Source organism: Mucor mucedo, assembly GCF_025094135.1.
Source record: "Mucor mucedo strain NRRL 3635 chromosome Unknown EV154scaffold_1, whole genome shotgun sequence".
NCBI lineage: Eukaryota > Fungi > Mucoromycota > Mucoromycetes > Mucorales > Mucoraceae > Mucor > Mucor mucedo.
In genome coordinates this window covers 360,461-374,828 of record NW_026252285.1, presented here as the reverse complement: position 1 = coordinate 374,828, position 14,368 = coordinate 360,461, and the positions used below count along the sequence as shown (strand labels likewise).

Genomic DNA, 14,368 nt, shown 5'->3' with positions numbered 1-14,368 from the left:
TCCATGGATAGATCCATCCATCGGATAAATAATATCGGGTCATGAATAATATATTTTTAACTTTTATATTTTGTTTTACCCCAAAAGTGGGTACCGTATAATTGATGGTAGAGGGAAGTTCCTATTTAGATTTGACCTTAAGAGTAGAGTAAGATAGACTAAGTCTTTCACTACAATACGGAAAATTAATTTTAGCTGCCAGACCTGTAGTTCCATAATTCAAACGTTTTAATGTGTAAAAATGAATTATTGCGCCGTTTCAACCGCGGTAGTACACTCGATTTCTATTGATCTTTCGATCAATATTGTAATGTCTAACATGACTGCAGCATAATGTTTAGTTTAATATTATGATCTTATACAACGAATGCTACATTTTTCGAATAATAAGACAAACAAGAGCGTTTTTTATTCTCGCAATAATTGTGATAGTCTTGACAGGGGCGATCCTGATTAGTTATATTTCGTTTAACCTTTATTTACCATTTTTTTTCTGATTTTTTTTGTTTTTCATTAATTACGAGTCTTCCGAGTTGTATTTAACACTTTTTTTGTTAGATATAATTGCAATTACAGTCTATTTCTTTCTAGAAGACTCTAGTCGTGGTGGTCTTCTTAGTAAAAAGTACAGACAGCGTGTAACTCGACATGAGAAGAGATTCTCCGCTCACACGCTAATTTTTGTTTTAAAATTATAAGCTTAAGCATTTTATAAATATGATGTAAACACTGATAATAGACTGAAAACAGAACAAAACAAAAAATACATTGCGTAAGTAGATACAGCATGAAATCTCACAAAACAAAGCAGTCAATGTCTTTCTGGGCTGTCAGTAAAGTTGCAATGATTGGCTTATTTCTAGTCACCGATAAAAAAAATGGTTGGCTATTATTAAGTTCTATTACGCCAGGCCTCAGTAGCACCAACGTTTTTTTTTTCCCTCTTTCTGTCATTATTGTTTTTTTTTTTTTTTTTTTTTTTTTTTGTGTAAATACTTATTTTTTTTTCTTCTTAAAAAAATATACATATCAACGGGAGAATATCGAAAAAGAGAACTAAAGAAAAAGAAACCAAATAAACAAGCAAATGGCTCAAAAAGCAAATAGTCATGATAACCCTCAAAAGAAACATCGTCAAGGTGGTTTGCCAGTGTCTATTCATCCCGACGATGCCAAAGATAAAGTGTTTACCGCCATTTTGAAGGCATTATTAAAGATGGGAAATAAACCAAGCTCACCAAAAGAGCTCGCAAATATTATTGTTAAACATAAATATGCTACACTCGGGTAAGAACTTACTTTTTTGACAACCGTTTTTTTTATACATATGTGTATGTGACAACAATATTGACGCGGTTTCTATTCTTTTATTTTCTCTTCTTTTTGATTTTGTAGTGGTGCTACACCATTTGCTACTGTTTCTTCTCGTATATCTCAGCATTTTAAAAGAGCGGCCGAACACAATCCACCTAGAGCCCCTCTGCTGGCAAAACATGTTGATCAAAATCACTCGAGAAAGATTAATTATTCATTAGCTACAGGTGAAAACGCCGCAGCATCTAACGCCGCCACTCCATCCTCTTCGTCGTCAACAGCAGAACCACATGATGAAAACAAAAACAATACCGCAGCAAATATCAACAATGTGATTGAGCCAAATTTCATTGAGGACCCTTCTCGTACAAATAGTAAGACACGAAGACCTACTACATCCTCGTCTCCACAAGAACAACAACAAAAGATATCACGAAAAGCACAAGAGGTAGATGAAGAAGAAGAGGAAGAGGAAGAGGAAGAAGAGGAAGAAGAAGAGAGTGATCTAGATGAAGATGATGAAGAAGAGGAATCAGTTGTCTTTCATCAATCAAAAAAGCATAAATCTGAACATTTATCACCAGCACCACCAATATCGCCGTCTATTCATCCAATTCAACAAGAACCAAGACCATCTACTATTGAAGGCTATCATCAAATACAACAACATCACGAACATTCTGAAGAACAGGGAAAAGACCATCATGATAATGTATCTGAAGACGAAAGTGATGGAGAACACTCAGATTACCATGAAGAGATGTTACAAGGCGACGAAGATTTAGATATTTTAGCAGCTAGAAGATTATCTAGGAGACAGTCAACAGCCATGAGCAATAAGACCAAGTCCAACATTAATAAAATTATCAATGCAATTAATAATCATGCAGCTACGCCTAATTTAACTTTTCATCATCCTCATGAACCTTCACCGAACGCTCCCACACCACCACCAAAAGATGTTACCATCACACCTACACCTGCTATTACAGATATAGTCCCAACTACACCGCCCATAGAATCAAAACCAATAACTCATCAATCATTACAATTACCACCCTCATCCCCAGCATCTAACAATGTAACAAATATCAGAAAGCCTTCATTTTCGTTCAGTAGCGGTTATCCTGGTGATCAAGAACTCTGGACTCCATTTAGTTTTGAACATGATTTTGATAATGTGTTTTTACAAGATGCTTCGACTGCTCATCATATTCCATTTAATATTGCTACTCCCGAATCAGTGTCTGTATCCGAGCTAGATAATTATTTCTCTAGTACATCTTCGTCGTCCACATCCTCATCTTCAACTAATCGATCACAAAGAAAGAGTTTTTCCTCAGCAATGTTGGGTCCCAATGATAAATCATTACTACAAAAGGTACTTTTAGCTAGTGCAGCTAGAGGTGTAGCCGATAAAATCGACGAAGAGGATGAAGAAGAGGATACTTCAAGACAAGATAAACCTAAAGAAAAGGAGAAAGTAATTGCAGAAGAACCGTCGATTAAATCATCTTTCAGTAGTTCAAGTCTAATGAATGTAGACAATGGTGAAGATTTTGTCAAATTTGAAGATGACGAAAAGAAGGAAAGCCCAACATTACTACCAACTCCACCAAAGAAAGTACCCGAGATATTGCCAGCCACTGCTGCTGTTACTGCTGCACCAACGAATAGTGCTGTTGCACCTACTACGACTAATACTAATCTAAGTGCTGCCGAAATATTGAAATCCATGAATATTCAAAATCTAAACTTATCTGCCCTGCATCAGATGACATCCAACATCCCTAGTTTGCAGCATTTATCTCCCACATTCGATTTAGCAAAGACTATGGCTGCTTATATGCAATCTTTGGCAAAATCTGCTAATGCAAATGCTTCATCATCGTCTTCCACCACAAATTCGCCTCATGCCATGGATTTAAAATCAATTTTGACACGATTTCCTGCACTGGAAGCATTTATTAAAAAGGATCCTGTTGTCACTACGCCTCCCCCTCCGACTCCTCAACCTCCACCATTGGTATCCGCATCAAAGGATTTTGTTCCTAATTTAATTAGTGCTACTGAACCTGTTGTCCATACCTTAACGCCAATGACACCGCCCATGTATATCACATTAATTGACCATATTGCGGTCTGTATTGTTGTTTTAGCAAAGACTGAAACAACACCAGAGTATCGTATTATGCGCCGTGTAGATACTGGATTTATTAACGGTACTGTCTTATTAACAGCAGGAGGAATTGAAACAGAGAGTGAACGCAGTATGATTTTATCTTTTGAAATGGAACGTGTACGTATGCCTAAGAAGAAATCACAACTTTTCGGTACTTGGATTCCACTTAGAAGAGCCCAAGAATTAGCTGTCACTTGTTCCATTCAACATAAATTAGGTCACTTTTTGGAGGATTCGATTGAGTCGTATTTTCCCAATCCTTTGCCGATTCAAGTCAATACAAGAAAACCGCATAGAGATAGTCGATTAACTGCATTGGCTTTAGCTGCTTTACGCTCCGACAATTCTAAATCAAATGGATTCATCGTACCCCCCATTTCTCGACAATCGTCTTCTTCTGGAAGTATGGGCGCAGCACAATTACAAGAACTCTTGTTAACACATCCCAATAAAGCCTTAAAGTCCAATGGCTTAGCAAAAGCTCCGTTGTTGGGGCGTTACGATGAACCAGAACAAAAATCTGTACCTGCATCCACAACTCCATCTGTAGCTAATAGTACGAATAGCAGTACGAGTGGGAAAGATGAAAGCGATGTCGATATTGTCAATAGTAGTGACTCTTCCGTCGCGGCATCTTCATCAAATGAAGAAGAATCTGAATCAGAGGATGCAAACACCACCACTGATTTAGAGGAAATAATGAACCGTGTATCCAACAAACAGCCTTTACATATCCATCCTCGTGATCTTCAAAAAAAGCGAAGAAGAAGTATAAAACCTGAAGATGATCCCGAATCCAAACTACCAAAAGTTGCCCGAAAGAAATCCAGCCTGACAAATACTCCAACTACAGGTGGCGGTAAATGGTCAAGTAACAATAGTAGCTCTGGTAGCACGGCAAAACCAACAACAGTTGCTACAGCAACTCCAAGCACGAAGAAACCATCGACGATCATTATTAAGAAATCAATGACGGGTGGCAAAAAGGCAACTATAAAAAAGGAAGATGAAGAAATAGATAATGTTGTAGTTGAGCATAAGCCGACTGTCGAGACGTCTATCAAGCCAGAGGCACCGTTAAAGTTGGAGACTCCATCACCAGAACCAGTGAAAGAGGAACCGGAAGAAGAAGAGCATGCGGATGAAGATGACGAGGATGAAGACATTGATATTGGTGGCAGTGACTTTGATGATGACCTTCGTTAAAACACACCTCCTTTTTCATATTTATTAACCAAAAATTATACACATATTTTATATCTCTCTCTCTCTCTCTCTCTCTCAGACACACACTCCTCTTTTTTTTTCATGTATACTCTTGTTGTATCACCCTCTCTTTCTCTTTTGTAAATTAAAGTTTTTTATCATTGGACGTGTCTTGTTTGTATAAGGGGTCAGCGTTTATTGTCTAAATGCAAGAGTAGTAGAAAATATTAAGCTCCCTATTGTCACACATGCGTGCCAAATTCCCCCGCATAAACTCCCTGACTTTGTAGGAGCTTTTTTTTTTGAGCTCTAATTAAATGTATAAAAAGAACAAAGAATACTTGAAAGTTACACTTTTTTTTTCCTTTTCTTTATTTCCAAGAAATAATGATTCTCTTTGCAGTTGTACTTCTTTCGGTTTTTCAAATAGTGGAATTGTTAGTACTTGGTAATAAGACGGTGGTATGCTATGGTGGACCTGGTACATATACGGGTGTTGACAGATACAATCAAATTGGCTCCTGGAACCAAACATATCATCCTGCAGACCCACAACAAATTCATGTGTCATGGATATCAGACGGAAAAGCATTTACTGTCCAATTTTCAACAATGGAACCCATAAAAAGATCGACTTTGGTTTATTGGTCTGACGACGAAGACGAAAACGAAACAATAGAAGGAGGCCAGGTACTAGGAATAACTGTATTTCTTTTTTTATAAAATCTTAATTAGAATTTGTCTAGAATTGGGAATTTATAGATGGCGGCATTGCAAAGCATAACCAATTTATGCACACTTTAGCATCCAACAGGTTGTACCCATCTACCTTGTACGAGTACAAAGTAATCACTATAGACAATAAGGACAAGTCGCACGTTTCAAATTCTTTTGAACTACATACACCTGATCTTGATCAATCTACATCCTTCAAATTCATCGCGACCGGTGATGTGGTAAGTTCCGGATATAAAACTGTACTTTAATTTTAAATAACCAACTGTTGTTCAGGGAGTTGTAAATGCTGTGTCTATGCCAGTGTTTAAACAGTTGGCAAAATCGCATGATTATGATTTTGTCGCCATCATGGGTGATCAAGGGTATGATTTAGCTGATTTTAACGGAACAAAGGGTGATGAGTATATGAACTTTGCACAGGAGTTTTATGCCAATGTACCCATTTTAACTACAGCGGGTAACCATGAGAGTGCTTATAATTTTTCCCATTACAAGAATAGGTAAATGAGTTTTTCTTTTTTTTAAAGCAAGAAGTTAACAGATAAATTTCCAGATTTGATCTATTGCCATACAAACAATCTGATTTTTCGGATGCTATGCAGTATTCCATCAATTACAAATCATTGCATTTAATCTCGTTTGCTACGGAAGTCTTCTTTTACGGCTCACCTGAACAAATTCAAACATCGCTTAATTGGTTAGAACAAGACTTGATCAAAGCAACGCGCCAAAGATCCTCCGTACCATGGATTGCTGTTATTGGACATCGACCTTTGTATTGCTCTATATTATCTAACCCAGATTGTGCAGAGAATGCAGAAAGAATCAGATTTGGATTTGATCAGCAATTAGGACTAGAGACTCTTTTGACAAAATACAATGTTGATGCATATATTTGCGGTCATAAACATAATTACGAAAGAACATTTCCTGTACGAAACAATACATTGTTAACAACATCATACCACAATCCACCTTCTTTTTTCCAAGTCATCACAGGTAATGCTGGTAACTATGAAGGTCCTGATCAGTTCGATAATACAAGCGTGTTACCTAACTGGTTAGGACACCGATTCCAAGGCTATGGATTTTCTACAGTTCAGGTATCACATCATCATTTTGATTTACATCATTATGAGACAAACATCGATGGCACTTTGGGAAAGCTACAGGATCATGTTCGTGTATCCAAAACACCAAGCCATGTAAACAAGCAAAAAATTGTGTGAGTCGAGCTCATAAAAAATACACTGTAGATTTGTTTGTCTTTAATCTTCCCCCACCCCTCATCGTAATCTTGCTGTATACAATAAATGTTCTGATTTAATTATTTAAAGAAAAAAAAATCGTCAATAACAATAGAATGAGAATGTGTTTTAATCTTTATTACTTCAAAAACTTCAGATAAACTTGCAACCTACCATATAATGTTTTTTTGATTTTTAAGTTTTTTACTTATTACAAAGGCTGACTGAAAAAGCTGTCGGTTTATATCAATTAATTGGATTGAATTGGTTTCTAACAGGTAATTAATCTCTCATATATTAGTTTTGTTGAGTTATGAGCTTATAATTACGCGTTCTTTTAAAAAAAAAAAAGTTTTACAACGCGAACTTTGACTTTGAAAGACTCTTTAAAAACGTTTTAAAAAACTTCAAGAGATTCTGCCCACATCAAGTAAAGTATATTCGGATCTGAGGTAACTTTTCTTCAAACTATGAATCGCCTATTAAATATTACTATAATTCAATACTCAGAAGGAAATTCATTCAAAAAGACGACTAAGTAAATCTTTCCGGGAAGTAGTCAAATCATTTTCTGAGAAATTTAACTAAAGGCTGTTGTACTATCCAAAAGCAGAGTGAATATGTAAATCAACTTGCTCAATTAAAGATTAACTAAGTCATTAAAATTCAGTGTTTCTGTTAAAACTCGCTGGTTTTTAAAGATTAGCCATGGTCTTGTAGATGATACAGTCCTTTTAAGAGCTATTATCTATGTTGCTAGAACTGCTAACGCCTAATATTTTTTTTAGAACACCCTCGAGGCATTTATATCTTTAGAAGCACATACATTCAAACGGATTGTTACAGAAACGAATTGGTAATTATTTTTGCGTTTTCTTGATAGGGATATACCACTTGTATTTACGATAAATACATCTGGAATATGCTTAGAGCATCACAAAAAAAAATTATTGGCTGGATTTTCCATAAATGCATTATATTAAGAAGGCTGAATGCTTTGAATAGACGCATATGACCTTACAGCCCTGATCTTGACTTGGGATCTCTATTTTAATAGGCATGGAAGCCAGCCCAAGGCATAATGGAAACGCACAGGGTAGAAAACCTAATACTGAAAAGCGTTAGCGACAAAATGCCAAAAAGTCCGAACACACTTAGAGTTTACACAAAAAATCAGTCGAGAAATCATTTCTTCCCCCTCCTTACTTTTTTTTTTTGTTTTATTTTACACATTTTTTAGAAAATGGCTTTATTTGCTAATGCCATTGATTTAACACTTCATAAAGACCGAAAAACCACCAAATTAGCGTCAGTTAATTTCGTCGCGTCCTCACGTGTGTCAGAGGCTTTGGCACAGTCAGGCCATTTAGCACTTAGCGCTCCCTCACAAATAATGGGACAGTTTCAGTTTTTGAAGGTAACTAATAATAATAATAATAAAAAAATAAGGAACATCTTGTCTTTCTAATCTTGGCCTCTTTTTTACATGTATTATTTCGTATGATAGACACTTATTCATCCCAACCTTTGTGAATATGTAGAGATTCATCGAGGAAAGCACGGTAAAAAAGGAATTAACATGTTGATGATTGCATAAAAAACAAAACTCTTATTTAATCATTCTGTAATCAGACCGATTATTTGTGGTATCTGAATATTACGATTCCTCTCTTCAAAAAGCTCGAAACTTGGACTCCAATAATCCACCACCTGTTAGGTAAATTGAACATGATTTATGAAATTCTGCAATATTAAAAAAGGTTATAGTATATCTGTACTCAGACAATGGGCATTTGAAATATTCTCGGCATTACAATTTCTTTATGAAAACGGAATTATTCATGCTACATTATCACCCACCAATATCATGTTGGACACCAAAGTAGGCTACCATTTAAAGAAAGAAGAGGTACGCAATGTCGCTCATATTTGTTGTTCATGTAGAATCATGTCAAATTGTTCGGTTATGGATTACATTATATGACGGATCAAGGCACAAATGTGGATTTTCCCATTGGATATCCCAGCTACCTATCGCCTGAATGTTTAGATGGAAATAGTGGACATAAGCAGGATACTTGGGCGACAGCCATTATACTGATCGAACAATACACTAGAAATTCATTTTGGACAACCAGCGATATCGGCTTGATTTTTGATTCGCTCATGACCTTGAAAGAATGGCATGAGGAAGGTTCAGATATCTGGAATCATCCTGAAATTACTTCACTCGACATCAACAAGACCGTTTTGGCTTTCTTACAACAAAAGAAACATCAAAGTGATGAAGAAGAAGCATTTCATCAATTTATCTTGCAATGTTTGGAAATTGATCCAGAGAAAAGATTAGATACAACACTGGCACTGAGTTTGGATTTTTTCGATAAATCAACCCTCGTGTCAATAGAGTCAGTAGATTGGGTGGAGGGCCCTATTCTTGCTTCAGATGTGATTGAACCAGAAACAATTGATACAAAAAATAGCGCTAGTCAAGAAGATGTACATGGTATTTTGGTAGGTTTACCGACAGCACAAGTTTACAATTTATGGAAATTAGCTGGCGGTGATGTAGAACTAGATCTTGTTAAACGCGGTGTTTTTTTATCCACACCCGTAATTAAGAGATTGCCTCGTGTATGCATGATGCCCGATGGCATAGAAATTGGAGACAAAGTAAATGATACCGCACAATTATATTCAGATGCAATTTACGTACTTGGATTTAAAGAATTATACCAAAGATTAGAAGATGGCAGTAAAAAAGGCTCACCGACGGATACAATTGATTGGGATACGGATTACTTTATGGTGGTGGATGAAAACGATGTTAATTTCTTGGTGGAAGAAGGGGAACAAGAACAAGGTGAAGCATTAGAAGTACTAGATGATTCGGATGAGAATGACTTGATGTTTTCAGATGATGTTGTATCCACTAATTTGGAGATGCCAGTACCTACTACTCCTTCTTCCTCTTCAAGATCATTAAGTAGAACAGTGTCGATGACTGGTATGGGTAGATCTCGCTCCACATCCTCAATTTCAATGAACAGTTCTGCTTCTATACCTACACAATCTACTGTACCTAAACAATTGTTCTTGAGAGAGCAAGACATTAACTATCAATATTATCGACAAACCTTATTTTCGGAATTGTTACGACAATACCCTGCTTCCAGAAAAGAGATTATACATCACGCCAAAGTTGATATTCCACCTTTACTAAGAGGAAAAGTATGGGCTGCTGTATTAGGTGTACGAGGAGACTTAAACCATGCGTATGATCAGATCGACAAATGTGTGGATATGGGATCCGACAGACAGGTAAAAAAATTAAGTGAGGTGAAGGAAAAAATAAAGAGAAACGAAAACTGAATTTAGAGAAATATATATATATATATATGTATAAAAGATTGAGGTAGATGTTCCTAGATGCCATCAGTACAACCAATTATTAGCTTCTTCTACTGGTCACGAAAAATTACGTCGATTACTAAAATCATGGGTGTCTGTCAATACAAAGTTAGTTTACTGGCAAGGTTTAGACTCATTATGCGCCCCATTCTTGACTTTAAATTTCAACGACGAAGCCATTGCCTTTGCTTGTTTACAGCGCTTCATTCCCAAATTTCTCAACAACTTCTTCCTTTCGGATAATGCACCCGTCCTTCAAGAATATTTGGCCGTATTTAGACATCTCTTGAGTTTTCATGACCCCGAATTATCAAGTCATTTGGATCAGATCGGATTTATGCCGGACCTTTACGCTATTCCATGGTTCTTAACCTTGTTTACCCGTAGGTTTTTCATTAATTTTCTGACTTATTGTTACTCAAATTCTTCCTTTTTGCATATAGATGTGTTCCCACTGGATAAAATATATCACTTGTGGGATAAACTGCTGGTAGGACCATCTTCACTACCCCTATTTGCAGGTATCGCTATTTTACGTCAAATCAGAGACACCTTATTATCATATGAATTCAATGATTGCATCGTATTGTTTTCCGATAGTTTTCCCAAAGTGGACATTGAAAAATGCGTGCAAAGCGCATTGAATATGTGTAAGGTGACACCACCCAGTATTTCTTCCCGAGTACATGGTCCCGAAAATGATTTGGAGGACAGTGATGATGTAGAAGATACAAAAGAGGTAACGTACCAAATTTACGGGTCAATCCATATTTATGCCCATCTGATAAGAAAAAGATTCAGGTAGTACAGTGGTGGGGTGAGCCTGTATGCATAGAAACTAAGAAGATTGAATTGGCGCCTCGTCTCTCGGTAAAAGACCTTTCAAAGATTCTCCCTTACTCTCTCATCTTGGACATTCGTTCCGAAACTGAATATGTAAACGGACACGCACCTTCTTCCATGAATGTGATTGCATCGCAGCTATCCAGTTATGCCAATATTTTAAAGAAACTAAACCGTAAATATCATATAGTGATTGCCAATCATGATGACGGAGGACCAGAGGTAAAAATGAAGATAAATAATAAAAGGGTAGGAAAAACTCACCATATTATGCATAGTTTGCTGCTGATTTGGTAAGACACAATTTTCCAAGAACAGCTTTATTGCAAGGCGGTATGGATGCTTTCGAGACACTCAAGGAGAAATCTGCACATACATGTACCTGTCGACCTCAAAAGCAGACGACTGCTGGGTTCAAAGGCAAAGGATCCGAGCCACCTTTTGTTATGTGGCGTTGTAAAGTAGCTCCACCATTAAAAAAGAAATAAAGGGTTTTTTTATTATGAATGATATCACACATTTTTTACAATGCTGTTCCTCTTTCGAGATTTTCACGAATTTCCTTTGTATACTTGTCATAAAATCTTGCAATCTTTTGGTTAAAGACACGATTCTTCTCATTAATCCAGGAGATGTCGTCACTTTCTTCCTTGCGGTCACGAGATCTAGTTTCACGTTGAATGATCCTATTTGAATGAAAAAAATTAATATATAGGCTGTCATATAAATCAAGGAGACACAATCAACGTACTGTTTCTTTGTCTCTGCTGCTAATCTATCAACTGCTTCTTTTGAGGGTTTATCGTCTAATCTTGCATAATCTAAACTATTTGCCATGGCTGAAATATCTGAAGGATCTTCTCCATTACGAATAGCACGTTCGATATCTGCAAGCTTCATGTCTGAATAGGCTGACATGTCTGGTTTGAATTCAGACATGAGACGAATGTATTTCTTATGTGCAGCTTGTGAATGATCTGTATTGTAAAAAAAAAAAGAAAGAAAGAAAGATCGACTTAGCCATCAATGTTTTTAAATGTGTCATGAACTTGCCAGTGAATCCATTATTTGCGGCTCTAGCCTTTTTCTCCATCTTTTTCTCCCAAGAAGCAGCCGATTCAGCAGAATATTTCCAAAACTGTTTACGTTCATAATCCTCTCCTGCGTCTTTTGCTTCTTGTTTCTCTAATAACTTTAAGGCTTCCAATCTTTTCTTTTCGTTCTTTTCTTCAAACTTTGGATTTTCTTTGGTTCTCTGAAATTCGAGATTACGATCACGTCGATTACCTTGCTCTACTTCTGTTGCCTTAAAAAAAAAAGAGAGAATAAAAAGGTTATTTTTAAAATAGGAGTAGTGACTAATGTAAACATACTCTACGCCTTTTCAGTTCCTTTAATTTCGCTAATCGATCAGCAAGACCGCTCTTGGGAGAAGAAGAAGTAGCATCGTCTTTATCGTCTTCGTGTTTACGTTTCGTAGGTGCTGTGGTTGTTTCAACAGACGTTGATTTCACATCCTCTTCCTCCTCTTTGATTGTGACGTCTTCTGTTATTTCTGGTGTCTTTTCTTTTACAGGCTCACTCTTTACAAGTCTGGCTATTTTTTGGGCTGCTGATGCTGCGGTTTTTCTCTTTGGGGGCATAGTATTTTTGAGTTATGTTAAGGATGAAAGAACAAAAAAAAAGAGTGCGAAAAAAAAAATTAATCAAAATCCGGATTTGATGACGTCCATTTAGGAGCCGAATTTTTGAGCGGTTTTTAAAAGTAGAGGGCTGCATTGCTTTTGATTTTTAGGCAGAGGGAAGGGACGCGTTTATTATTTGTTATCTTTGTATCGTAAAATTAGAATTAGAAGGAATGTTTGTAGAATTTATACGAGAGAGAAACCAGTGATTGAAGCTGTTTAATTCTTCGAGCTCAGTTTCGGTCAAAGTATATTGCTGGCGTTTAAGTTTATGAATGTTAGAAAGCAGAGTGTCAAAATCTATTGAAGAATTGCTTGGAGCGGTGAGAGGAGCTTGTTCAGTTGGAGTAAGAAGAGCTGAGCTATCAGGCGAGCTCTGGGGAATGGTTGAAAAAGTGGGGTCGAAAGAAACTAGTAAAAAAAAAAAAAAAAAAAAAAAAAAAAAAATGAAGCCGTAAAGAATTTAATAGTATTTATCTTTACCTTCAAATACAGACAACCAAGACATATCACACTTCAACAAATACATGTGTTTGCATGCGATATTGTTAAAGCGGAAGTCAGGGCAGCTGCAAGTGATCATTTGTAGATCGTCCACCACAACATCATAACTTACACAAGAAGTTGAGAAAGAAGAAATAACATAACCACTTCTACCAGCAGAATCAGTTTTCGCAGTTTCGATGCCATACAGTGTTCTTTACTACACTTCAAGAGTATTTACTTTGGCTTAAGATATCGGGTTTCTTTTTTTTTTTTTTAATATAGAATATCTCTTTATATATCCATAAAAATAAGACACTTCAAAAATAAAAAAACAAGAGGGGAACAGGCTACAGATTTTTGATGGGCAAAGCAACCATGGAGCTTCTAAACCGGTTTTTAAAGCTGATGACTACATTTATTCCCGTGTTAGATCAAACGCCATCTAATTTTTAGGTCTTTTGGATGAGCCTTTGGTCCCCAAATAAACTTAAATGTCCAATAAAAACTTTACATATGCCACTTACTCCCGGTCAATCTCTCACTTAATTTGTAAGAGTTTTCGATTCTCAAACAGCTTCTTTATTTCAAGCCGAAAATCACCCTACTTAATCTGTAAGATATTTCGATTTTCAGTCAAATTCACAGTCTCATGTTTACTTTAACCTACAATTATATGATACCATTAGTAAGAACCTGGAAGCTTAAGACAGAGAGTTTTTTTCTTTTTCTACAAACAAAAAATTAAATTTAACCTAAAACCTAAAACCTGAAATTGATCCTGATAGCAATACATCCACAAACAACTCTTTTAGAGCCATGTAAAACATACACATCAAATTAAAATCAAAAACCTGTTTCCCATCATCATAAAGGTAAAGAGAGTATTATTCTCAATTTGTCGTCGAAACCCCATATTATACAAAAATGACGTCTCTAACAACATTTGATTTGATATATTATTATTTTTTAACTTATAAAAGGGCTTTTTCGACTTTTTCTTTTTTTATTCCTTTGTTCACCAAACGAAAGGTAAAAAGAGGACGGAAGTATCGTAAAATAAGCAAGTATAAATGATACTTAATCTATTTTATTTAATTTTGTAGACAAAATACATATCAAAATGTGGTTGTTTACTTTTGAGCTGATCGTGCTGACCTTTGGTTATCTTTTCCTTTTGTACTGCCCAATTTTTTCCTCATGAAAGGTTTTTTTTAATGGAGGCAAAAGGTTTTCACTGATGCCGGGGTTGGTACCAA

At 36.2% G+C, this 14,368-nt stretch overlaps 5 protein-coding genes across 5 annotated transcripts; 4 read left to right on the top strand and 1 right to left on the bottom strand.

Moving 5' to 3' along the window:
- The first annotated feature begins 959 nt into the window (after positions 1 to 959).
- On the top strand, positions 960 to 5,117 carry EV154DRAFT_597649 (uncharacterized protein). The gene is made up of 2 exons (XM_051607004.1): positions 960 to 1,287; positions 1,396 to 5,117. The coding sequence occupies exons 1-2, from the start codon at positions 1,088 to 1,090 to the stop codon at positions 4,700 to 4,702; spliced, it is 3,507 nt and encodes a 1,168-aa protein (XP_051463677.1). The 5' UTR covers positions 960 to 1,087; the 3' UTR covers positions 4,703 to 5,117.
- On the top strand, positions 5,091 to 6,693 carry EV154DRAFT_433460 (Metallo-dependent phosphatase-like protein). Its single transcript, XM_051596732.1, has 4 exons — positions 5,091 to 5,392; positions 5,449 to 5,658; positions 5,714 to 5,940; positions 5,994 to 6,693. Exons 1-4 carry the CDS (start codon positions 5,315 to 5,317, stop codon positions 6,667 to 6,669), a joined length of 1,191 nt encoding a protein of 396 aa, XP_051463676.1. The 5' UTR covers positions 5,091 to 5,314; the 3' UTR covers positions 6,670 to 6,693.
- Positions 6,694 to 7,930: 1,237 nt separating this feature from the next.
- On the top strand, positions 7,931 to 8,155 carry EV154DRAFT_409885 (uncharacterized protein; the record flags this gene model as incomplete). Its single annotated transcript, XM_051595368.1, has 1 exon — positions 7,931 to 8,155. One exon carries the CDS (start codon positions 7,931 to 7,933, stop codon positions 8,153 to 8,155), a length of 225 nt encoding a protein of 74 aa, XP_051463675.1.
- A 1,175-nt stretch (positions 8,156 to 9,330) lies between these two features.
- Positions 9,331 to 11,238, top strand: EV154DRAFT_409954 (rab-GTPase-TBC domain-containing protein; the record flags this gene model as incomplete). Its single annotated transcript, XM_051595374.1, has 6 exons — positions 9,331 to 10,008; positions 10,097 to 10,223; positions 10,275 to 10,481; positions 10,542 to 10,819; positions 10,888 to 11,034; positions 11,080 to 11,238. The coding sequence occupies 6 exons, from the start codon at positions 9,331 to 9,333 to the stop codon at positions 11,236 to 11,238; spliced, it is 1,596 nt and encodes a 531-aa protein (XP_051463674.1).
- Positions 11,239 to 11,414: 176 nt separating this feature from the next.
- EV154DRAFT_489496 (SYF2 splicing factor-domain-containing protein) lies at positions 11,415 to 12,618 on the bottom strand. The gene is made up of 4 exons (XM_051599304.1): positions 12,315 to 12,618; positions 11,995 to 12,247; positions 11,693 to 11,918; positions 11,415 to 11,627 (listed from the first exon to the last, which is right to left on the bottom strand). The coding sequence occupies exons 1-4, from the start codon at positions 12,582 to 12,584 to the stop codon at positions 11,465 to 11,467; spliced, it is 912 nt and encodes a 303-aa protein (XP_051463673.1). The 5' UTR covers positions 12,585 to 12,618; the 3' UTR covers positions 11,415 to 11,464.
- Between the last annotated feature and the right edge of the window lie 1,750 nt (positions 12,619 to 14,368).